Here is a 27,183-nt window from a genome sequence, read left to right as displayed (position 1 = left end):
GAGGGCACTGTTCGTCAAAGGTTCAGGTGCGCGTAACATGATGCGCCAACGAGATCCCAATTTGTTTTTTTTACTTTTGTTATGAGCCCAACTGGAGGTTTCAAAAAATGTTTTACTTTTGTTGGGATGACCTTGGCGCACATTTTTGTGTTTACAGGGAATGTACTATTCGTTTCTCGAGGGCTTTTAGGCCGAAACTTTGATAACTGGTAACTCCACAACCGAAAGCGTCAGCAAACTAAAATTTTGGATTTATTCGTTTGGTATGATGGTGTATCACTCTAATTTTTTAGAAGAAGATCTGAGAACCCATGAATCACCACTTGGTACACTCTTACAGGCAGGGACTCTTAAAAGTTTCTAAAGGTTCCACCCAGTGGGCATTGATCTCTTTACATATCTTGCTATCTTGCCCTTTCTTTGACCCTATCCAAACCACATTAGTTTTGTCTACATTGACTTTAAGTCCGGACATGTTGGCAAATGCGTCAAGGATGTTAAATGCAGCAAGCATAGATTTAGCGGAACCATCAAGAAATAAAACAGTGTCATCGGCATACTGGGATAAACAAAACTCTTTACCGGCTACCTGAATACCTTTAAAATCTTCATCATTATCTATCATCATAGCAAGAACTTCAACACACATAATAAATAAATAGGGGCTTAGACCGTCACCTTGCCTGCAGCCACGTTCTATATTAAATGATTCTGAAAGAAAACCATTCACCAAAATCGAAGACAAGGCTTGGTTATAAAAGAGGTTGATCCACTGTTTTATGGATGCGCCAAAGTTGAATTTATCAAGAACTTTGAGGATAAACTCATGTGATAGTGAATCGAAAGCTTTTTCAAAATCAATGGAAATTAATTGACCAGGAATGTTATTCGAATCGTTGACATCAAGTAAGTCGTACCATGGAGAAAGGAAGAGAAGGAGCTCGAACGAATGGACTTCAAAAGTCGAACCCGTGGTACCGCATCGTTTAACGACACCTCGTAATCACCCTCATACATGTACCTTACACAAACAATGGGCGACCTGGCGTTTGTGAATTTGCGCGTGCCCACTTGGTTCTTCGCCAAACTATGGCGTTGTATGTCATATGGATATAACAGAGGAAAAACTACTTTTATGAGATGCGATAATATTTTTGGACGCTACTGTACACCTTAACGATTAACACAATTGATACCAACCACCCTCGTGTGCCTATTCCCAAATTTTGATCCACCGCTATTGACCGGAAAGTCACAAAAATGTAAAAATATGCCATGATGTTTCAGTGAAACACCACAAACGGTAAATGAAAACGTGTATATTCACAATTCTTGTCTCCAATGATTTAACTTTTCACGATGGCAACGGTGCAGAGCGGCGGTACCGCACGTTCTGTACAAAGAGATCTAATCCTGCTCGTTAATCGGCCGTCCAGCTGGACGTCTCCTATCTTTTTCCACTGGTCAGACAGGGGCATTGTCAGGGTATTCTTTTGTTACTCTGCGGTTTTGTGGGTCGTTCGAGCTCCTTTTTTCTTCCTCCATGGTCGTACATCACACAAATATTTTCACCAATGAACCGACCTGACAAAACCTTTTTGACGCTCATTAATAATGATGGGTAGACAAGTTTTCAGTCTCTCAGCAATACACGCCGACGCCAATTTATAGGATGTGTTCAGCAGAGAAATAGGATGCCAATTTTTTTAAAACTGCCGGGGTTTGTCCCCTTTTGGTAACAAAGTGATGATGCCGTATTTCTGAGTGACTGACAACTTGCCCGAGAAATAAGCAAAGTTGAGTGAGCGTAAGAGGAATCACGATAAATCAGGCGAAAAGAATTTGTAAAATTCAAAACTGAACCCATCGAAACCTGGGGATTTAGCATTCTTACTATTCTTTAAAGCTTGCATTTTAAGTTCTACATGCGACAAAGGGCCTTCCAGACTAATCCCGCATTGTGTCTGTAAGAATGGGAGCATTGGCTTTATCGAAAATAGAATTCAAATCAGCCAAGTTATTAACCTTCCGATGAGAATACAGACTTTTGTTGAAATTCCTGGCTTCGGAAAGAATTTCTTAAGATTTGGTCAATCTGAAATCTGCATCATTAACAACACAATTGATAGATTTACGAACGAAACTACATTTCTCCATAATCAGAAAATACTTGGATGGTTTTTCTCCGCATTCCATCCACCGTGTTCTAGATCTTATAAGTACACCATCCATTTTGATTTTACGAACATCTACCAGATCAGCTTATTTAGCACTTAAGAGATCGATTGAATCAATGTCACCTTCGGCCACTTTATTGGAAAGAATACCAATGTCCCTTTCTAAAGAACCCTCTAATTTGTTGAACTCTTTCTTTTTCCATGTGGAGTAAGAAATAGTTTTAGAACTTATTTTCATTAGGAGCATCTCAAAAAAAGTCTGATCGTTAATGGTGAACTAAATATCTTTAGGATGAATGTTCTTAACATTGGAGAGCAAATAGGGAGAAACAGCATATTCGTCTACTAAATCAGAAATAACATTTCTCACTAAAACAGTAGTTGTTAAATTTCCAATAACCGCTACCCTGTTCTATTTTGGTTAAGTCGAGAGTAATATCAATGATAGAGTGATCAGTTCTATACCCTGGTTTGATGTCACAACTCAACAGCTTGGATTGAAGCTCGGAGGAAAGTAAAAAGAAATCTTATCTCGATTGCTTTAATGTTTTATGTTGCCTCCAGGTAAACCTCTGAGTGTGAGGGTTGTGGATAAATCACTGCACATTTCCAAAACTCTTTTCCTTGCCAGGGGGTTGTTAATACCAGTGTAATTGACACAATTCAATAAATTATTCAAAATTAAATTCCAGTCACCACATAAAATGTTATGAGTGTTGCAATATCACTATAGAAGTTCGGGTCGTCTGTATTGGGACCATACAAGTTAATCAGAGTCGTACTGTACTCGCCAATTTCCAAATCGAGAACAAGCATATTACCATTACAATCAGTCTTGACATTCTTGACTCTATACTCAAAGTTATTATTGAACAAAATGGCCACACCTCAAGCATTACTCTTAAAGGAACTAAAGTAACAGTCTAGACCCCATTCATTCTTAACAATGTCTTCCAACTCCTTATCAAAATGTTTTTGCAAACAATACACAGAATATTTTTTTGACTTAAGGAAATGAAAAACATTTCTACGTTTTGCTTGGTTGCCCAAGCCTCGGCAATTCATGGAGGCTATCGATAGATGGCTAGGAGACATCGCGACCATACCAATGGAGGGGAAGAGGGAATAACATTTCACCCAAAGTGATATATGTCATCGCTGTATTGTCCTAATTGATATGATAACTTTTTAAAGAATAAAGAGAACGGACTGGAGACCAAATGTAAACTCTCTGCTTCACTGTATATATTCTGTGTATCCAATTCACATGTGCTTACCCATGATGCACCTGAGGGGTGCGGGTGTACAAATCATATTGCACGTAGGCCATTACATCCCTCCTTAAGTTGGATTTAAAAAACACATGTTACTCAAAAGGCACTTAACAATTAACAACAAACGATTTGCGCAAACAAGTAAGGTTGAAAGTTGAATTTAAGTTCCAGTTCTTCCTGTTATTTTGTGATTGTCAAGGTGTATACAGTTAACTGTAGATTAGTTTATTTGACCACATAGTCCTCAAGATATTTGGGGGTTTTGCGAATGCGGGTCGGTCGAGTGTGCGATTGTTGAGTAGTAGTTTGTGCTGGTACGGTAAGTGGCAATGAAGGCGGTGTTTCTGCTGTGGTTTGGGGGGGGGGTGTTAGGTGGAGTGTAATCCTTCTCCTCTTCAATTTCAATGTAATCGCGTTGGTAGCTGTTGTTGGAGTCTGAGGGAATGCCCTTAAAACGTGAGGAATTCCGAGTGATGTTGTGGCCATTTGCAGAGGCGGTGATCATGCTGCCTTTCCTGACGGTGACACTGTATGGCTGGGGGTCAAATGGGGTGGAGAGTTTGGACCATTTAGTGTCGTGTTTCACAAGGACAGTGTCACCGACTGCGATGTCGTTTTGTCGGGTATTCAAACAAATGTCGGCGTAGCGTTTCTGCGTGGATTTTGCCTGCTCGTCGTTCACGCGAGCTTGATGATCTAATGTAGATGGATTGTTTAGGTCGATCTGTGGGAGTCGTGTGCGTGGCTCGCGTCCGAACATTAGTTGGTATGGCGTGAACCCAGTAGATGGGTGTGGTGTGGCTCGATACTGCCGAAGGTACTTGTAAAGCTCCTGCCTCCAAGATTTGTGTTCAAGATGAGCAGTACGAACAAGCTTCATCAGCGGTTTGTTGAATGCCTCAGCCTGTGTGTTGGCCCGCGGCCAGTGAGGTGTAATGCGGCGATGTTTGAAACCGCTGTGTTCTGCGAATTTCGTAAAGGCGTGCGAGTTGAATGGGCTGCCATTGTCGGTTTTGATTACTTTGCAGCAGCTGAATGTTGACAGTACTTTGTCCAAGACAGGGATAACTGTGTTTGCAGATACGGACTTCACAATTTCAACGTTTGGGTATCTAGAGTACTCGTCCATGATGACCATATAAGGTATTTCCCTGTTGGTAGCAGTCCACAGAAATCCATGCTCAGATTTTGCCATGCTCCTGGCGGCAAATCTGACATGCGAAGTGGCTCGAAGGGCCCTGGCTTACTGTAGGCGGATTGACATGCAAGGCATTTGTGTATTGTTTGTTCGACTCTCTCATTTATTCCTGGGAACCAGACCTTTGATCGTATCATGGCTTTCGTTCGTGCCATGCCTTGGTGACCTTCGTGTGCGATAGAGACTGCCATGTCACGTAGTGATTGTGGAATCACAATCTTGTCGTTGCGTAGCAGGATGTTATTTACATTGCATGTAAGTTCATCCTTGCTGTTGTGGTATTGACGGAGTTCGTTTCTGCGGGGTCAGTGATTTTTTCGATCTTGAACCAGCGGCCTGTTCCTACAGGGTCAATGGCTTTCATCAGGGTTGGGTCATGTAAGGTCGCTTCCTGGATGTCAGTAATGTTCATTGCACGAGGGACTGATGTAGCCATAACAAAATTGACCATTGTTCTGCAATGTTCTGTTGGTGTGAGGTGTTCTTTGAGTTGGGGGCCGGGTGACGCGATAGGTAATCGGCTGGATTTGAGTGTCCCGGACTGTATTTGATTGAGAGTTTGTAGGGTTGTAGTGTGAGACCCCATCGTTCGATGCGTAGTGGTGGGTGCGTTTTCTGCCATATATTCACAAGCGGTTTGTGGTCAGTGGTGACAATGAAGTGTGGTGTCCCGCGGATGTACATGTCGTAGTGTACACACGCCCATACAATAGCAAGGGCTTCGCGTTCTGTTTGACTGTATCGGGATTCGACGGGAGTCAAGGCACGGCTCGCGTAAGCTACAACGCGTCCGTCCTGTGTCAGTATGGCCCCTAGGCCGACGGGGCTGGCATCCACTGCGATTTTGATCTCTTTGCGTATGTCGAAGTATGCGATGCTCGCGTCTTCAGTTAGGGCGTTTTTGAGCGTATCAAAGGCGTCCTGTTGCTCTTGGGACCAAGCCCACGGAATATTGTTCTTTGTGAGTCGTCTCAATGGCTCTGTGATTGTGGCATAGTTGCGGATGAAACGCGAGCTGTAATTTGTCATTCCAAGGAAGCTGCGTAACTCTTGTACATTCTGTGGTGGTGGCGAGTCGCGTATGGTGTCCACTTTCTCTGGGTCTGGTGATATTTCTTCCGGGCTGAACACAAGGCTGAAGAATTTTATGGTGTGCGTGTTAAATTCACATTTGTCCCAATTCATTGTGAGGCCATGGTTATGGAGGCATGTTAGCGTTGCCTCTAGTGCTGTGTCGTGGTCGCGTTGTGCGTTTGGACCTGATTCAAAACAGATGATGTCGTCACTGATGTTTCAAGCTCCCTCGATGCCAGAGATGACGTTGCGAATTGCCTCTTGGAAGATTTCGCTTGCCGACGAAATTCCGAAGTTCATGCGTTTATAGCGATAGAGCCCCATGTGTGTGTGGAACGTAGTAATGTATCGCGAACTTGGTTCGAGTTCGAGTTGGTGGTAGCCTGAGCGAAGATCAAGCTTACTGAAAACCGATGCACCATTGAGATCATGGATCAGTTCGTTTACTGTTGGCGTGCTGTGGCGTTCCCGCATGATCGCTTTGTTTGGTTCGCGCATGTCTACACATTAGCGTATCGAACCATCTTTCTTGAGGGGGCGTCACAATTGGGGAAACCCATAGAGTTGGCTCCCCGAGCACATGCTCAATGATGTCTTGTTGTTCCAGACGTTTGAGTTCCGTTTCCAGTTGTTTTCTGAGGTGGAAGGGCGTATGGCGATTGGTGATTGCCTTAGGTTTAACTGTTTTGTCCACGTGAAGTTTAATTTGAGTGTCTTTTAGCTTGCCAATGTCGGTGAAAAGTCCAGGGTATTTTCCCCGGCACTTGTCCTTGTATGTTGCAGTATGTACGACGTGAATGAGTTGGAGCTTGGTTGCCGTCTCGTAGCCAAGCAGAGAACCATGATTGCCTTGCGCGATCAAGAATCGGTGAGTCTGTATCAAGGATGCTGTTTCCACTGTAAGGACGCATTCACCAAGTATGTGTATTGGGGTATCCTCACCATAAGCATGTACCTTTGACTGTCTGTGGCGTTTGATGGGTGGGCTGCCCACGTTTGCGTATGTGCGCTGGTCGAGAATGTTCACAGTAGAGCCCGTGTCAAGCAAGAGTCGGACTTTGTGGTTGTTCACTTTGACAGGGGCAGTGGGTAGTGACAGTGTGTACAAGGTATGTTTGTCGTGCACTCCATAGCTGTATTCGTCTGCACTGGAGTCCGACTGTTGAGCGCAAGTGTTTTGTGCCAGGTCTTCATGTTCTTGTATGTTATGAATGGCCCTGTCTTTTTTGCGTTTGATGCAGGCCCGCTGGAAGTGATTTGGTTTGCCACAATAGTTACAAGTTTGCCCCTGTGCTGGGCATGTCCCGCTATGGGGGTAGATACCACGGCAATAAACACAGAGCTTACCCGGTTGTTGCGTAGCTTTTGGGTTGTGCTGTGTCGAGCGTGTAGGTCCACTGGCATTGTTAGCGGTTCTGGCTTGCGGTCGTTTTCCATTGTTGTTGTTGTATTTTGGCGTCATTGCATGGACGGTCTCGCGCTCCATAGCAGTGGCCTGTGTGTCGGCCATCTCAAGTGTGCGCCCGATGTCAATGATTTGTGTGAGAGTCTTGTCCGGTTCCCGAAGAGCTCTACGGCGTAGTCGGTTGGAGGTGCAGTGCTGTATAATTTGTGTAAGGATTTCCATATCGGTAGATGTGAACTCACATGTCTTCGATAGTGTTCGCAATTCGGTCTCATATTCGTCCAGCGTTTGTCCCTCCTTTTGCTTGCAGGATCTGAAGGTGTAAATCTCCATTTGCGTGTTCTTCTTTGGCCGAAAATATTTGTCGAGTATTGTCTTAGTGTCGTCGTACGTGTTTCCTGTGTCATCCGTGTCTGTCTGCTTCTCTGCCTCGTAGATTTCATGTACTTGTTCGCCGGCGTAGTGGAGTAAGAGTGCTCGCTTCCTTTCCCCGTTCGTAATGTCCATTGCAACAAATAAATTCTTGAGGCGTTTAACCCACTTTTCCCAACGGACTGGCACATTTGTTTTGTCTGACTCATATTCGAAAGATGGGAACGGTGGGAGGTACTTTGCCATAATGATATGGGCAAGAGAAAATGCTGTTGTCTTTCGATAGCAAAGTTCGCTTGAAATTGAATACGTCCGTGTGCACGTTGACACTTACGTGTACACTTTACAGTTATCGTTCAACAGTTCGCTATTGAAGTGTAGTCCAAAACGGCCTGAAATTTCACCAAATTGTAGTCGGAAAATCCAGTGTGGTGGGTCTGTATGGTAAACGTACGTATTGAAGATTGTACTCCTCGTCGCCAGTGTATTGTCCTAATTGATATGACAACTTTTAAAGAGTATCGGAATAAAGAGAACGGACTGGAGACCAAATGTAAACTCTCTGCTTCACCTTCACTGTATATATTCTGTGTATACAATTCACATGTGCTTTTACCCATGATGCACCTGAGGGGTGCTGGTGTACAAATCATATTGCACGTAGGCCATTACAATCGCTGTACAAACCAAACACTTTTTGTTTTTAGACCAAAGTAATTGCAAAGGAAACGCCGTTAATATAGAGCAAACAAACACACTACCCCGGGGTTTTGCAGTGAACAAACCTGACCCCAAAGCCCAGAACCCACACAAAACCCACTCTCGTCATCTAGGAAAAATCCCAAACAACAGAGAAAAAAAAGGGGAAAAAAGGGGGGGGGGGAACCAATAAATCAACCAAATAAACGCCTCCTAAGAGTTGAAAGGTGGAATAAGAGAAAGGCGCAAAATGACACTCGGCATGCTCCCGGGTAGAAACAAAAGAGAAATTATAAGATTACACCCATGCCCAACCATTGTCTTTTAAAATGGAATGGCAACAATAACATTACAAAAACAATTGTATACAAAATGCACACACCCTAATGTTCTGAAACAAGGCAAGTAAAGTTTGTTACAAAAGTGATCTTTAACGGTCTTTGAAAGGGAAGACCTCACCATTGTCTCCAACGGCCCGCGAAGAAACAGAGCTTGGTGCCATTTTGGTAGAGGGTCTTGACTTGGTCTTTCCATTTTTTCTTCTCCGTCCAGTCTTGTAAAGTTAGATCATCGATTATGAAGTAGGCCTTACCTTGAAGAGCTTGTCTGCATTTCTTCATAACACTGACCTTGTCTTGGTATGACAGAAGTTTGACGAGAATGTGGGCCGGTTTTCCGTCAAAGTCTTTACTGTCCCGGTGAGCCCGTTCAATGGTCGGAGTTTCCCAGTCGAAACGTGTACGTAGGACCATGGTCGAAGGAAGAGAAGGAGCTCGAACAAAGAAAGGGACTTCAAAAGTTGAACCCGTGGTACCACGGTCGTTTAACGACACCTCATAATCACCCACATACCTTATACAGCGTATGTGAGTTTGCGCGTGCGCACTTGGTTCTTCACTCAACCATGGTGTCGTATGTCGTATGGATATAATACAGAAAAAAAACTACTTTTTTGAGACCTGATAAAAATTGTGTACACTTGTGCCCACCAAATCGAAAAACACAATTGAATACCAACCACCCTCGTGTGCTAATACCCAAATTTTGAACCACCGCTATTGACCGGAGAGTCACAAAAAATGTAAAAATATGCCATGATGTTTCAGTGAAACACTACAAACGGTATATGAAAACATGTATATTCACAATTCTCGTCTGCAATGATTCAACTTTACACGAAGGCAACGGTGCAGAGCGTTCTGTACAAAGAGATCCAATCCTGCTCGTTAATTGGAGGTCTCTTATCTTTTTCCACTAGTCAGTCAGGGTATTCTTTTGTTACTCTGCGGTTTTGTGGGTCGTTCGAGCTCCTTCTCTTCCTTCCTCCTTGGTAGGACATCAGCAACTTTGGCTGCGCAGTTCTCGATGGCGGACCTCTGTATCCCCACGACTCTGAAGTTGTTTCGGCGGCTGAACCGCTCCTGCTTATTGATATCGTTATGCAGCTTTGCCAGTTTGTTTTTCATGGAAGAAACCTCTGAACTAACAATGCGCAGGGATTTGTGTAGAGCGTCTTTGGAGTTCTCAAGCTCGATGATTTTATCCCTGTTGAATTGGATTGAGGCTGCCAGCTTGAATTCGAGCTGTCGCTGACCTTCAACGATTGTGCAGAGGGTAGATCTAGCCCGTATACCGTCCTGCAGCGCTTTCAGACCCCTTATACATCATAGCGACACAACGCTCATGTCCATACAGCTAGCGTACAGCATACACACATACATACACACATGGACGTGGCATGATTGCTAGCAGTAATACGTCATTCTCAATCGCGCCTGTGATTGGCCAATGTTTAGAATGACACACCCAGATCATGTATGCATGCCCTTTTATCGGAATTCCGATAAAGCTGTTACAGACCCATCAAGGCTGTTGTTTGAGCCACGTGTGCGAGGTTGAAAGTAGAAAGACACGACCGTACTCAACCTTCGCTATACTGTTCTCGCTGTACAATGTACTGTACATACAATGTACTGTATACATGTACGTTGTTCGTGTATGCACAGCGTGCAGACTGCCGAATCGTGCCGCGCCGGGCCGGGGCACACTACGCCAACAACCTTGAGTCTAGAAGTATACAAAACGGTATTTGTTGTGTGCTTCAAAGTTGAAAAGGGGACAAAATAGTAAAGAGGGCAGGCGACATTTCCACCTCACTCAATCATTTGAATGCTTAACGTTTTCTTGAGTGCCCCTCATATTACCCCCCCCCCCTTACACCCCCCTTCATTTGCAGCATTTTATATATGCAAAATTGCTAGCAGGTGCCGCGTGGAGCACAGCATCCAGATCTGGAGATTAGATACAAATATACAGATTAGATATGAAAAGAAATAAGTCCACACCAAAGACCAAAACATAATTATAGGAAGTCCAGACTGATACAAACCAAACCTTGCAGAACCTGCAGTTTCAAAGGGGTGTACATGGACTAGTACGAGTGGAGTGATAAACAGGTCTCCAGTCCCACAATGTAGAACAAGAAGCATCTGAGTAAGGCCTGCGCTAAATAAAGCACTTTTGCAGTTGTTGGTTCAAATCACACCTGAGTAATGTGCCTGTGATTCAGCTTGGAGCGGGCTTAAGATTTAAGACTAGCTATAATTATAGACCGCGCTATGTAACTGGCGGTTTGGCGCATTAGCTAAATCATTCACTCGACTTGAGGAAGTCTATGACTAGCGCCCTCTCGTAATCATGGGTTTATATTTTTTGTCATGCTTGAAGGTTGTAAACATTAACTTTCCGTTAGTTTTGGATGAACGTTTTTGGCTACTTGCCCCCTTTTGAATCGTGTTTATGGGCTAAATAGAGTCGAAGTAGTCATTAAGTGATCAGGGTTGAATGCTGGAAGTTTATCAGCTGGTCTCAGGCGTGAACGTTTTCACTGTAGAGCACTATGAGCACTCAAAGGGGGGGGGGGGCTGGTCTATAATAAATCTGCTGTGAAGCTTCTACTGATTTGAAACAAAATAAACCAGTTTCAACATCAGTAGAAGCTTCACAGCAGATTTATTATAGACCAGCCCCCCCCCTTTGAGTGCTCATAGTGCGCTACACGCTATGGCAATCAGTCTGTAATTAAAGACTGTCTAAGTGCGTCTCAAGTTAGCTAGCTATAGCGTATAGATCGGTTTAAGACCGCTTGGTGCAATCCGCCCCTGGTCTGCTAATCATGTGATTAAATTTGATAGTCATTAATGATTTGTTGTTGTAACTGCCACACTTTTATGGGGTGGAAATTCTTTGAGTTTGATATGACAAAATGGTGGCATTTGTATGCAGCATTTTCTTGTTACCCTTCATTCAAAGTTAATATTGTATAAATAAAAGAAAAACATGCCCCAAAAAACCGTACACAGAATTATTTATCAAGATTTTAGATTTATTTATTTTAATGTTTAGCTAGGAACTTCGCCGCTACATCTTGCTGCACATGCTGGTCATGTTTCTACTGCGGAAGTACTTCTGAAGGCAGGAGTTAGTCGAGATGCTAGGACTAAAGTAGACAGAACACCACTTCATTTATCTGCTCAGGAGGGACACAACGAACTTGTCCAGTTGCTTATTCAGCATGGTGCTGATGTCAATGCTAAAGATATGGTGAGACTCATTTGATTGTGTTACAGACAGAAGTCTAGTGGTCTCATGTCACTAGGTCAGGAAGTTTTTTCTTATGTTGATTCTGGTATTGAAATAATTCCTTTCCAATAGACATTTTGAGACATATAAGCCGTGTGGTCTTGTGGATTTCCTCCAAACTCAAGCTCCTAACAGAAGATTTCTGACAAGAAAGTCAAACATTTTACAATAAATCCACAATGCAGGATTTGAATCTGTGACCTTTGGGTTCTTGGTAAGTGTTTTGACAACTGATCTGACTTGTTGGCAGTCTCGTCTCCCTAATGTGTCAATTTGTTCATGGACGTTTGGTGTGGGGGGGGGGGCAGTGAGAAGCCATGCAACCCCCTGTACACTATTGGTATACTATTGATTACCAATGATCACGCCAACTTAACGATACGACCTTAGCATTGAAGGGGATCACTTTTTAGTGTCACTGCATCCGTCCACTTGTAACTGTTTTTTTTATATGGAATTTGAAATGTTCTGTTAAAATGCAATTTCAATTTCTTTATACCCTTTTTGTCTGTTAATAATTCATGTTTTCCTTTTTTGTCATTTTGAGGAAATACTTGACCCTTTAGAGACAACATCATTGATCTCGCACCCAGACATGGCTTTTATTGTCATGGTCAAAATTTGTACAGTTCTCCTAATAGTTATAACTACATAGAACACTCCTAGCATTTGTAATCAATAACTCAAAGTATTTAATGTGAGCTGAACTGGCTTGTAAACATGAGCTAAACGTGATGTAACAACCAAAATAGACTTGTGCAAGTCCTGACATCATTACATTACAGAAACAAAAATCTGTTTTTGTTTAGAAATAATGTTAAAATACATACGAAGCATGATTATTTGCAAACCACTGGGAAATGTCAATTCAGGTCATGACCTATGCTGCTCAGATACCTTTGAAATGCTTACTGTTCATGAACAACTTGTGGAAATGATTGAAGCCCTTTGTGGCTTGGCATTTTGCTTTAAAAGCCACTTATTGCAGTAAATGGTATCTTAATGGTTATACAGTGTATGGGTTTTCAAGGTGGGTGATATGATCTTTTTGTGAAAAGTTTACAAGAAAGTCATGTTATCTTTACATTCAATTTCAAAGTGTATACAACTTGATAAAGTTGAACAGATTGTTTGCTGTCAATCTATTTTTCTAACAGTTTATGTAAACAATCATTACCTTATTTTACTACTAGTTGAAAATGACGCCTTTACACTGGGCAGTAGAGCGGCTACATCCAGGCGTTGTCAAGTTATTGCTGGAGAATGGTGCTGATTACAAACTCATTAATAAAGTAAGTTTTAATGGTCAAGTTACTAATGCGCATCTTTTAACAACCTTCAAAATGTACATGTACTGTCTTATTTCTTTTGTTATTATCAACATTTAAAAGTTACTGCTGCAACTTATAAATTTGTGTACAGTTTGAAGTATGGTCCAGTTTACTTGGGAAAGGTACAACAACTTTGCTTTACATTGTTTCCTACATGTTGACATTTATATAAAGTGTTTTTGTTTACAGACAAGTGTGCCCTTAATGTAAAATAATTATAAGCTTTTATTGCAAACTACTATTAAAAAATTTTGTAAAACAAATTGTATTTACTGTCATTGTTGTGTGTCAACATAAAATAAAAATACTATTGAATTGAAATGATGGGATGCCAAGTCCAGTATTTATGATTAATCATAGGCCGGTCAAATGAAATTTCAAAACATGATGCAAACAGTTTACACAAGTATTTAGACACAGATATAATGATTTCCTTTTTTTTTTAATCCAGATGAAACTATAATTGTTTGCTGGTGTAGATTTATTGGAATCTTGTATTCAATTTACAAAATATTGACCCTTGCTGTTTGTTGACTACAGTTTGATAAGTCACCGATTGACATTGCCCTAGAGCACCGTACCCCACCCATCATTCGCTTATTTGAGGCAGCTCAATCAGCTCAGGTGAGTCCATTATTCAACCTAGCTACTTTGACTCAAGCCCAGTCATGTACCAATGGTTAAATAGTCTGCCATTTGGGATTGCGATCATAGACACTCATTTGGACAAAAAGATGTGTTGTTTTGTAAAGTCATGCTCAATTTAGAAACAACTCTCATTTTCCCACAGATACCATGTTCTAATTTCCTACCCCTTTGGCTCCAAAGGCCAGATATGAAACTTTGAATTAATTGAATAAGGGAATCAATGTGCGGTGAAGAGGTTTTCAACTAGTGGTTTAATCCCAACGAGACCTGGTTCTTGATAATTTTACCGAGACGAAGTCGAGGTAAATTATCAAGAACCAGGCCTCGGCGGGTTTTAAACCACTAGTTGAAAACCGATTCAACACACTTTGATTCCCATTCATAAATACATTTTCGGTCTAAAACATCAACACGTTTTGGTAAAAAAGTAAAATAAATGCAAAAATTATAATTGTTCAATGATTTCTATCAACGCAACACCCCTCCAGCTATGAAGTGGTAAAGCCCTCCGCCGCTCTCGGGTAAACAACTCCTTATAAGGGAATGCTGTGCGCATCGCGCGTATCGCGTGATGTGGCACAACTGTTTCAGCCGTTGCTCTCGACCAATAGGAATGAAGAATCTTAGAAGAACAGGTGCAAGCTTGTGTGTCAAGCCCATGTTCAACACTTTTTACTGGTCATAAACAAAGGTTTATACACACCTACGTGACGCACTCTCCACCACTAGAAGTAGCGAAACTGTCTGAGGTATTTATGAATGTTATCTAAGGTACAGAAAAGCCATCATTAAAATCTGTAATGATGGAGATTCATATGAAAAGAGATAACTCAAAGAATTAATCACAGGTCTCAGTTGAAAGAGCTAAAACAATAAAAAAAACATTAAATGGTCATAACTCCTTATTGCAATGATGTACTGACTTTAAATTTAAGTCAAATATTGCTTCTTACAAGTAGATTCATATGAAAAGATAAAACTCAAAGACTTAATCACTGCTTTCAGTTGCATGATCTAAAACAATAACACATGTTCATAGACATAACTCCTTATTTAAATGATGAACTGACTTCAAACTATCGCTTTTTACATAAAGATTCATAAGAACAGATAAACCTCTCTTTGTGCATCACTGGTTCCAGTTGAATGAGCTGAAACAATGAAAACCTTGAATGGTCATAACTCCTGATTGCAATGATGTTCTGACTTGAAACTTAAGTCAAATCCTACTTCTCACATGTAGATTTATATAAAGAGATACAACTTAAAGAATTAATCACTGGTTTCAGTTGATGAGCTAAAACAATGAACACGTTTATTAGGCATAACTCCTTATTTCCTGACTTAAAACCTAAATCATATATTACTTTTTACATAAAGTTGCATAAGAAAAGATAAAACTCAAAGAGTGCATCAATGAAGAGTGCAAAAGCGTTAATCAAATATTGCTACTTACATACGGGGGGTATTAAAGGAACACGTTGCCTTGGATCGGTCGAGTTGGTCTTTGAAAAGCGTTTGTAACCGTTTTTTATAAAATGCATATGGGTTGAAAGATGTTGTAAAAGTAGAATACAATGATCCACACAAACATGCCTCGAAATTGCGTGGTTTTCCTTTTACCTCGTCGACTAACACGTCGGCCATTTATGGGGGTCAAAATTTTGACTCCCATAAATGGCCGACCATGTTAGTTCGCACAGTAGAAGGAAAACCACGCAATTTCGAGGCAAACTTGTGTGGATCATTGTATTCTACTTTTAAAACATCTTTCCAACCATATGCATTTTATAAAAAATGGTTACAAACGCTTTTGTTTTGACCAACTCGTCCGATCCAAGGCAACGTGTTCCTTTAATATGAAAAGATAAAACTCAAAGATCACTGGCTCCAGTTGAATGAGCTAAAGCAATGAATGTCATCACTTTATACTTGTCAATGTCCCTACCCCTTTGACCATCAGTTGATCAAATGATTGTTTTTTTCTGTCGGTCATTGGTTCTATCTGGTGATCGGCAGCTCGCCATGGCAGTTTTGCTGTTCTAGTTTAATGTTTCCCCTTAGCAGCTGGTGTACATTAGTTCCAAGTTCTTATCTGATTGCATGGCACTCAATACTTTGACCTTTCACAGAATGGTTATTATTTGTTATTTTGTAACTTTTTTGAGTACAGGGGATTACTGATGTTGCTGATGAGGAAGTACCATGTATACATATATCAACAGCTGATTCTACTTCATCATTCAGCTTTACCCCTACTCCAGCAGCAACTGCTTTACAGAGCTTTGTCACAGCAGCTGCAAAGGCCAAGTTAAAGGATGATCAGAAAGGTAAGTATTTTCAAAATGTTTCGTAAAGACAATTATTACATCAACTTGTTGGATGCTTTTTGCTGAATCTAGCAGTCATATTATAAAGTTAACCTTATTACTGTGCTTAAAGTAGTGTTTTTGTTGTTGCTTATTTTACCTATTTATGTGCATCATGTGATTCTACTAGCGGAAGATTTACGGTCGTATTTCTAAATACCAAATTTGAATAAACGATATTAATGGCACTGGACATTATTACGCATTAAAGCCTTTATACACTTTCGGAACAGAACAAAAAATAAAAGTTCACAGATTTACAATAACTTACAGGGTTTACAGAAGGTAATGGTGAAAGACTTCTCTTGAAATATTATTCCATGAAATGCTTTACTTTTCGAGAAAACATTAAAACATTTATCAATTCTTGATAACGAGAATTATGGATTTATTTTGAACACATGTCATGACACGGCGAAACGTGCTGAAACAAGGCTGGGTTTTCCCGTTATTTTCTCCCGACTCCGATGACCGATTGAGCCTAAATTTTCACAGGTTGTTTATTTTATATAAAAGTTGTGATACACGGAGTGTGGGACTTTAGACAATACTGTTAAAGCCATTGGACCTTTTCGGTAAACAGTATTGTCCAAGGCCCACACTTCGTGTATCACAACTTCTATATCAAATAACAAACATGTGAAAATTTGGGCTTAATCGGTCATCGGAGTCGGGAGAAAATAATGGGAAAACCCACCCTTGTATCCGCGCGTTTCGCCGTGTCATGACATGTGTTTAAAATAAATCCGTAATTCTCGTTAACGAGAATTGATATTGTTTTACTGTTTTCTCAAAAAGTAAAGCATTTCATGGAATAATATTTCAAGAGAAGTACATGTATTTCACCACTACCTTCTGTAAACCCTGTAAGTTATTTGTAAATCTGTTTTTTTTTTTTTTTTTTCTGTACCGAAAGGGTCCAATGGCTTTAACCGAAAGTGTCCAATGGCTTTAAAACTTAATTGGTAACAAGCAATGTAGAGCTGTTGCTAGTATAAAACAGAAGTTATTTCTCAGTAAAACATTTGAATTGATTTCAAGACCTCCGTTACTTGGTAACAAGCAATGGAGAGCTGTTGATAGTATAAAACAGGTAATTTCTCAGTAAAATATTTGAATTGATTTATACCTCACGCGTGAGGTCTCGAAATCAAGCTTGAAAGCACACAGCTTTGTGTGACAAGGGTGTTTTTTCCCCATAATTATTTCTCAACTTCGATGATCAATAGACCGATTGCGCTACCAATGTTAACAAGTGATCATGTGATCTATAGTGGGTATAGAAAACCACAGCTACACAGTAAAGACATGGGAAGACTTGTAACCATGGACCATAATTAGCTGTATTTTCGATAAATAACACTTATAACTAAAAATAAAGCCTTTTTATAAAGTTGAATGTTGTGACATAGATTTAAATCACATACATTTTTGCTGTTTGATATTTCCAGTATTCTACTACAAAAGAGGTTTCTTTTGAGAGTATGGTTAGACTACGTAAATTACTGAGGTTTGAGTGAGCGCACGCGCCGTGGATTTTGCACTGTGCATGGAATGAAGTCTACATGTAGCTGTGCCTAGGGAGACCATGAAGTTATCTGACTCTAGCTAATAAAACAATTTGAGGGTGAAAATAAATGAATTTGAAGCGCCTTCAAGAGATTTTTATTGAAAATATTGGCAGCAAAATCATTACACTGAGGGCAATGTCAAACTAAGGAAATAAAAGGGAAGTGACGAGTTCTTTAACGGCTGCTGCCGTTTTTAAATGGGCGTTAAAGAACTCGTCGCTACCCTTTTATTCCCTCGGTGATTGTTTGTATGTCTCTGTGCTGTTTGCTGTGATCATTGGTCATGTGAGGTCACAGTAGTCATGAATTTATAACTTGCTTATTCTTCTGATTGGCTGCTGGTTGATTGAACCATGTTTTAGAACATTTAGCTCACATCAACAGTTTCCAAAGTCAGATACATTGTATCTGTATCGTATTTGCTTGGTTTGTGTAATCCTTTCATCCAAACTTATACAATGTATCTCTAACAGGGAGTTGCAACATTTCTTTACAATTTTTTTCTTTTTTTCAGTTTCTACTGCAGTAACTACATCAACAAGTTCAACATGTACCTCTGTGTTGGCTACATTAGCAGCACTGGCTGAAGCATCCACACCCCTCAATAAGACAGGTTAGTTTATCAACAATTAACCTAAGTGTAGCAATTCAAATCTTTTACATTTGCACAATATTGTAAAATGTTAAGTTATAAAAGATATTTTGAAAACGAAAAACAATCATGCCCAACAAGTTCATTTGAAATTATTAACAAAACAGACATTTCTTGAGCCACATATTTTCAATGAGAAAAAATAATATAACCGTTTGTGAACTTAATCCATTCTCTTACATACACTGTTGTTGCTTAGGCGTCTTGTCAAAGCCTCCATTCTGCGTTCATTCTGCTGTAGTCAGCGGATTTTGATGACAAAGGACCCGTAGCAAATGGGCAGGTCCCAACAATAACAGCTCAATTACATGTCAATAAACATGAATATTCCGACAACTCCGCAGAGAGACTGGTCATCAGCTACTGTGAGGTCCAGCTTGTTTAAAATATCAAGAAGCAAGATTGCGGAGGAACGTAGGTGGTGAACGATGGCTTTACTTTTGCATAGTTTAGTCATTTACCATGTTGTCCCACCAAGTTGCAAAAGTGGGCACCTTAGAGTATAGCAGTGACAGGGGACAATTTAACATTTGCGAGCATCTTTTGCAGTAATAATGATTAGCATAAAACTACTGTACAGTTGTCACACGGAAAGATGGAACGGGAATGTGTATACTTACATGACGGGGTTACGAGATGGGAACAGACGGGAATGAGTTTATATACGTGACAGGGTTACGAGATGGGAACAGACGGGAGTGAGTTTATTTACATTATGGGGTTACGAGATGGGAACAGACAGGAATGAGTTTATTTACGTAACGGGGTTACGGGATGGGAACAGACGGGAGTGAGTTTATTTACATGACGGGGTTACGAGATGGGAACAGACGGGAATGAGTTTATATACGTGACAGGGTTACGAGATGGGAACATACGGGAGTGAGTTTATTTACATTATGGGGTTACGAGATGGGAACAGACAGGAATGAGTTTATTTACGTAACGGGGTTACGGGATGGGAACAGACGGGAGTGAGTTTATTTACATTATGGGGTTACGAGATGGGAACAGACAGGAGTGAGTTTATTTACATGACGGGGTTACGGGATGGGAACAGGCGGGAGTGAGTTTATTTACGTAATGGGATTACGGGATGGGAACAGACGGGAGTGAGTTAATTTACATAACGGGGTTACGGGATGGGAACAGACGGGAGTGAGTTTATTTACATTATGGGGTTACGAGATGGGAACAGACGGGAGTGAGTTTTTTTTAGATTATGGGGTTACGAGATGGGAACAGACGGGAGTGAGTTTATTTACATGACGGGGTTACGGGATGGGAACAGACGGGAATGAGTTTATTTACATTATGGGGTTACGGGATGGGAACAGACGGGAGTGAGTTTATTTACATGACGGGGTTACGAGATGGGAACAGACGGGAGTGAGTTTATTTACATTATGGGGTTACGAGATGGGAACAGACGGGAGTGAGTTTATTTACATGGTGGGGTTACGGGATGGGAACAGACGGGAATGAGTTTATTTGCATTATGGGGTTACTAGATGGGAACAGACGGGAGTGAGTTTATTTACATGACGGGGGTTACGAGATGGGAACAGACAGGAATAATTTTATTTACATGACGGGGTTACGGGATGGGAACAGACGGGAGTGAGTTTATTTACATTATGGGGTTACGAGATGGGAACAGACGGGAATGAGTTTATTTACATGACGGGGTTACGGGATGGGAACAGACGGGAATGAGTTTATTTACATGACGAGGTTACGGGATGGGAACAGACGGGAGTGAGTTTATTTACATTATGGGGTTAATAGATGGGAACAGACGGGAGTGAGTTTATTTACATGACGGGGTTACGAGATGGGAACAGACGGGAGTGAGTTTATTTACATTATGGGGTTACGAGATGGAAACAGACGAGAATGAGTTTATTTACATTATGGGGTTACGAGATGGGAACAGACGGGAGTGAGTTTATTTACATGACGGGGTTACGGGATGGGAACAGACGGGAATGAGTTTATTTACATGACGGGGTTACGGGATGGGAACAGACGGGAGTGAGTTTATTTACATTATGGGGTTACTAGATGGGAACAGACGGGAATGAGTTTATTTACATGACGGGGTTACGGGATGGGAACAGACGGGAATGAGTTTATTTACATGACGGGGTTACGGGATGGGAACAGACGGGAGTGAGTTTATTTACATTATGGGGTTACGGGATGGGACCATGGTGCAATGGTTTTGTCAGTGCGGCCTGTCGTCTTCCAGCACGATGGTATTCATGAAATGAGTTGAAACGTATTATTCTGGGGAGAGCACGGCCGGTCTGCATCCAAGCTGCTGATATTCATGACCTGAAAATACAAGTTGTTTATTTATGAGACTTATTGTTATACCAACAATAGGGCATTGGTAGCTCTTTAAAACTTTGTTGCGCTTCAATGCACATGGCTGTTCTTCACCTTAGCAACGGTGGTATTTGCTGTCCAGTCAGTCTGCGGCTTGTCTGTGGAGGAACGCTCGGGAGGTTTGACAAGATAAAGAGTGATTTCACATCAATCCTGAAATTGATTTTAACTTGAGAATTGTGTTGTTTTGTATTTCCGATTCTCATCATATGCATTTTAAATGAAAACATGGCAGTGTCATTTTATAATGGTGGTAGAGGTTTTTTTTTAAATGTTAAATTTTGGTTTGTTTTACAGGATCAGTTAACAGAAGAAGTAACTCATTGTACGGTAAGAGTGGCACAACATTGCAGACATATACATTGACTGAAGCAGGAAAGCTGGCACTTAATTGGAAGAAATCAAACAGTAATGAAGAAAAGACTCGGGTAAGATATCAATTAGAAAAAGTTAAAATGCAGCCATTTCTCTAAAACAAAGATTTTGTCAATACACTTCCATCAATTATAAATTAAGAACACACATGGTTGGCTTTGTGAAAAAAGTATGGATGTACGCACATACGTGTAGCATTACAGAGAAGCCTATATAAGAATGGTAACTTGAGCAAGTAAAATTGAAAATGGATATTCAATTTCTTTGTGGTATTACTCTGAGGTTTTATTTTATATGACAGAGTCCTTAATAAATGACAGTCGTCTAGATTCAATGTGTCTTACAATCTATTCATAAATACCCTGGACAGTTTCTCTACTCCTATTGGGGAGAGCGCGTCACGTGGGGGTGTTTAAACAGTTGATAATGGCTAGTGTTTATAACCGGCTGGCTTCCGTGTGTCAGGCGCGCAAGAATTTCACTTGGAACGCAATTCATAGCTATTAGTAACAGCGCTTAATCTACGTACTTCTAAGCGCGGGCGTAATCTATTTCTAAGCACGTTCGCGTACACACAACCCACGCGCAACAGACTCTTCACAAAGTTTTTGAAAAAAATATTTCAAACCTCAAATTTTCAACTGTCAAAGTGTCTGTAATTGTATTTTCTTAACGTTTTTTAACCAAAAGGGCATTTATGAAGGGAATAAAAGAGTAGTGACTCGTTCTTAAATGTCCGTTTAAAACCTTGGCCTTTATCACACGGCAATTCGACCCTGCCGGCTTTAAACGGCCGTGGAAGAACTCGTCGCTACCCTTTTATTCCCTTATTAACGAACTTCATGTATATCATTAATAAGTGTAGTTGGAGACTAGAAGGCAGTGAATATACAGTGGATGTATCGAGGCCCAAACAATGCAGACTATTGTGTTCTAAAACCACAATATATCTGTTGAAACATGCCAACATTTTTAGTTGAAGCAACTTATTTGTTTACGTGGGTGTGTTTTTGTTTTCAGTTCATTGATTCTTCTGACTCATCTCAAACTATTACAATTGTTCAACCTAGTGAGGGACAAGCCTACATGACATCTAGGCCTCACAGTGTTGGTTCATTACAACCTAGTCAAGTCAGTGGGAGTGATTCATCACAAGCTAGGCTTCAGCTTGTTGCTGACCAAATACAGGTATATACTCCTTGACAATATGAATCTTGAACTGTTATACTCTCATAAGCATTACTGCTGTCTGGTTAGGGTGGGTTGAAAAATGCACTTGTGCTGTGTGCTTGTGCTGTCAATATTGTGCTTATAAGACAGTGATATTGTCAATTTCCCCTCTAAGAGATATTGGAAGCTCAATCCCTCTTAGCTGGTAGTGCATCTCTCTGAAAACCTTGCAGATTAGTTGCAGTGACTGCATCTATTGGTAGACCGTTGTTGACAAAACACGGTTCATTGATGTCATTCTTGTACTGGAGGAAGAGGGCTGGGCCAAGTACATAGCCTTAGGACACTCCAGATATGACATCTGCAGGTGCAGACAAGGTGCCATTAACTCCATCGTGCTGGGTCCAGCCACTCAAGAAACCTTGGATCCATGCTTTGTTTCTGCCTCTGATGCCGTAGTATTCTAAGTTGCCATGAGCTACTCTGTCAAAGGCCTTGCTGAAGGCCTTTGAACAGGACGTCTGTCTGGTGATTGTTGTTAATGTTAAAGGCCCTTGTCATCACTGGCTTGTATGTTGTTGGTGATGATGTTATTTTGCTGCAAGGTGCTTAGCCATGTGGCTCAGTACTTAGCCATGTGGCTCTTCTAGTGTACTAACATGCATTGAATGTGGGTGTTTAGAATCAAAATCTTAATCATTAATGTTTATCAGCAAACAACAGTCCTTCACACTGACATAGGTTCATTCTAGAAAGTACTGGGTTATATTCTCAAAGTGATGTTGGTTTAAGCAGTTTCAAAATGTTACTATTTGTGCAGACCTGCAGAACAGTTAAAACTTTAGAATGAGAACCTTTAGGCACTGCCTAACCACAGCATTTATAACCAGATTTAATTCTGAACACTGGTGGGTTTCCTTCACAGACTGGTTAGAATAAATGTATTACGTGTGCCATAGCATATTTTGCTGTACCATTGATAGTTTATTTTTCTTGGAGCGTATTCTTTTTATGTTAACATGGTCGTCTTTATTTTTCTAGTAATTTTTTAATATTTGAATTACTTTTGGCAGAAAACCAAGACAAACAACCCAGATGATAAAATGCAACAAAGGCTACAAGCGGCTCAACATCAAGCTGAAATGTATAAGCAGCAACTTCGTGCTAAAGAAGAAGAAGCAGAAAACTACCGCAAAAAATTGCAAGAGATATCTGAGACGAAACATGCACAGAACACATAACCAAAGTATTTGTCTCATGACATTGAAGATTATATAACAACCTTTATAAAGTTAGGACTGAATTACAGAGCAATAGACTCTTACTGAATCTGTGGAGTGGTAAGACTGAAAGATTAGACGATTTGCCCCTTTCTGCCATCTTCCTTTCTACCAGGGGAATAAAAATAGGTACATGCACTGATGAGATTTGTTGTTTACCTCAGTGCTTTATATAGTTTGTAAGGTTCCTCATTTAGGTTTTCCTGTGAACAAATGGCAGTGGTGCTAGACCAAATAATGGGTCTAACAAAAGCAGAAGTATATATTCTCCCTAATGTAAAGTAACCTGCTCTTCCATTACCAAGTACATTGTATGAGCATAAAGTGTCATTTATAAATACCTAGACAGTTTATCCATTCTAATTGGTCAAGAGGGCATGTGGGGTGTTTAAAAAGATGATGTATCACCAGTAAAAAGTGTTTAAACATGGGCGTGTCACGCGAGCTTGCACCTGTGCTTATCAGACAGTTTATTCATTCCTATTGGTCTAAAGCAACGGCTGGAACAGTTGTGCCACATCACGCGATACGCGCATGCGAGCTCCTTATAAGGAGTTGTTTACCAGAGGGCCTTACCATTTCATAGCTAGAGGGGTGTTGTGTTAAAAGAAATCATTGAACAATTATAATTTTTGCATTTTCACAAAAACTTTTGGACCAAAAAGTGTTGATGTTTTTTGACTGAATAGGTATTTATGAATGGGAATAAAAGTGTGTTGAGTCGGTTTTAAACTATTGGTTTAAACCTGCCGAGGCCTCCCGTCGATTTCACAAAGCTCTTCCTAACTTAAGACTAATCTTAGGAATTGGGACGAGTCCCAACCCTGCACTGTAGCATGCAGACCTTAAGATTTATCCTAAGTTAAGACGAGTTACTCGTCCTAACTCGAGATAAGACGAGTCCTAACTCTTTGTGAAATTTCTTGCCTTTGTCCATGATCCATTCAACTTAAAAAATGTTTTTTTTGCGGCTACTTCTGGTCAATGGGTAACCTGAAGAATAAGTAGCCAACATCTTTGACATTCCTGTTTTCAAAAAACCGTATTACTGAACAATCTTTGTACATAATCCCCATCTGATTATTGAGAAAAACCAATGAAATGTTCAACTCGTCTTACAATAACTGGAATGCGGGATGAAGGTTTTTATTAAAAGTCACAGATGTTTAATAACAAACACAGGTTGTAACATGGAAATTGCTACATGTACCATCACACCATCGTGACTCACCACTGAGTCTACCAGGGAAAGTTACAATGCTACAAGAACAAAAATGCATTTCCTGTTCACTTATGAATATAAAAAAAAATGGTTTAATAAACCATAAACTTCACTCAGCAAACCAAAACCGATCGATTTGAGCATGAATTTATTACATTACCCTTAATTTTGTAAGCTCTCAAATTGGAAGGCTAATTCCTGCGCAGCCTTATTTTAAACACTTCACAAAAGTGTGCATTGCTCACCCAGCCATGAATTATTTTCGGAATTGTTGGCGTCATATGAAAGTTCAGACCATAAGCTATCCATAAAAAAAACCTTTTTCCCCAGAATCGTTTATTTTTTATTCGGCAGCCATTTCAAAAGTGTATAGGTTTTTTTGAGACACCCGGTATAGTCCTAGGAGATATAAAAAACGTATGGCTCGTCCTAACTCACGGTTTTGTGGGAGTGGCGGGTTCATTCCATAGAGATTAGCCATAATGTGAGGAAGATGTGGTTCCCTATGAGTGGCGTGTGCATGGAATGTGAAGAGATCTGGTGCCAGATGATCTGAGATGCCTGGGTGGTGCATGAAGATGTAGCAGGCTCTTGATGTATGTAGGTGCTTTGCCATTACACTAACACACAAGAAGGACAATTTTTAACTTGATGGTTTTTGAACTGGATATGGTGAATGTAATCATTTCTTGTACCTACGAAAACTGGCGCATATTGTTAAACCAAACATCTTCACTGACATCTTGCATCGAGTTTTTGTCCAATGTGTTTAAGTGTTGTAAGGACAAAAATGTTAAACACCATGATGACACTTGGACAGACGCGCACAAAAAAACATTAATAGGCAATTAGTGATTGTCTCAAAAATCAAGACTCTGGTTCTGTTTTACTTTCCAAATGGCCTGGAGGTGTTATAACAAAACATCTTTAAATACGGGTTATATTTATTCACACAAAGGGTAAATAAAGACCCAAATTTAGTTAGGCCTGAAAAGTCTGCGAAGGCCTATACAATGTTCATAATGGGTCATATCTTGTGCTCAATAAAAATTTCCTACCTTTTTCCCAAGAGCTAAGTATCACGACTGATTTAATACTTTTGATTCTGTCTCATTTTTTTTTATTATAACAGATAGAAAATTAACATAAAATGCATGATGTCATTATTTTTTATCAGAGGCATAGAAGTGTTTGTGGGAGCATGAACAGTTGCGAACTGTTTAAAACCAAACTTGCATGCGACTATTTGCTTCTTTGGATCTGTTTGCACTGTTTGGATCCGGAAGGTATTTATTCCAATTAGCACTAATTTTGACTTGCGACCGCCAGCAAAGACTTGTGCGTTTGTCAGGGTCTATTTTTTTAAAGACACTGGACACTGTTGGGTTATGTCAAAGACCAGTCTTCGCACTTGTTGTATCTCATCATTTGCATAAAATAACAAACCTGTGAAAATTTGAGTTCAATATTGGTCGTCGAAGTTGCTCGATAACCATGAAAGAAAAAAACGCCCTTGTCACACGAAGTTGTGTGCTTTTATATGGTTGATTTCGAGACCTCTCTAAAGCTGAGGTCTCGAAATCAAATTCATGGAAAATTACTTCTTTCTTGAAAACTATATGTCACTTCAGAGGGAGCCGTTTCTCACACTGTTTTATACTATCAACCTCTCCCCATTACTCGTCACCAAGTAAGGTTTTATGTTAATAATTGTTTTGAGTTATTACCAATAGTGTCCACTGCCTTTAAGATTTCTACATCAATTATAAGACCCTCCGTAAAGACTAATGACTAGAATGTTTATAATCTGAATTATCAGACAGTTTTATCACAATAAAAAACAAATGAAGTTTTAATACATTCTTCTAGCCACCATGGCAACACTGTGTAACACAAGTGTATTATTTCAAATTAGTCTCCAAGCACAGATCAAATTTCAGCATTTTTATGACTTCATATAGATCTATGGTAAAAGGTCCATTGTCGTTCTCAGTCATGGCAGTTCAAGTTGTTGTATACTACTAATGCTAGGAGTCCACTGGGCCAGCGCCAGTTGGTGCCAGTTTGCGCCAATGCAATTTACTGTTGCGCCTAGTGTCTCCAATAAGGTGCCTAGCGGCGTGTAGTGGCTCAAACTGCCCCCAACTGGCTCGTGGTGGCCCGTAACGGCACCAAATTAGAATGTGGTGGCAACATTTTTTCAAAATGTTTGAAATTTTCGTCGCGCCACTTGCATCGAGCAATCAGCGCCAAGTGGCACCAAATGGCGCGAACATATTGCCCTTTGGCGCAAACAATCCGCCTATTGGAATACACTGGAATGTTGCGCCAAT

The 27,183-nt window shown here is 40.4% G+C and overlaps 1 protein-coding gene across 5 annotated transcripts in view; it reads left to right on the top strand.

Moving 5' to 3' along the window:
• Positions 1 to 25,589, top strand: part of LOC139937599 (uncharacterized) — a 29,935-nt gene extending 4,346 nt beyond the window's left edge. For all 5 annotated transcript variants that reach the window (XM_071932814.1, XM_071932817.1, XM_071932815.1 and 2 more), the window contains 8 exons: positions 11,605 to 11,802; positions 13,035 to 13,133; positions 13,713 to 13,796; positions 15,994 to 16,150; positions 18,275 to 18,373; positions 21,101 to 21,231; positions 22,199 to 22,366; positions 23,422 to 25,589. In XM_071932814.1, the coding sequence (XP_071788915.1) occupies positions 11,605 to 11,802; positions 13,035 to 13,133; positions 13,713 to 13,796; positions 15,994 to 16,150; positions 18,275 to 18,373; positions 21,101 to 21,231; positions 22,199 to 22,366; positions 23,422 to 23,589 (1,104 nt within the window). In that variant the 3' untranslated portion in view covers positions 23,590 to 25,589. The remainder of the gene's footprint in view (positions 1 to 11,604; positions 11,803 to 13,034; positions 13,134 to 13,712; positions 13,797 to 15,993; positions 16,151 to 18,274; positions 18,374 to 21,100; positions 21,232 to 22,198; positions 22,367 to 23,421) is intronic.
• The last annotated feature ends 1,594 nt before the right edge of the window (positions 25,590 to 27,183 follow it).

Source organism: Asterias amurensis, chromosome 5 (assembly GCF_032118995.1).
Source record: "Asterias amurensis chromosome 5, ASM3211899v1".
In the NCBI taxonomy this organism is placed as follows: domain Eukaryota; kingdom Metazoa; phylum Echinodermata; class Asteroidea; order Forcipulatida; family Asteriidae; genus Asterias; species Asterias amurensis.
The sequence above is the reverse complement of the archived record's forward strand: the minus strand, read 5'-3'. Positions and strand labels throughout refer to the sequence as shown.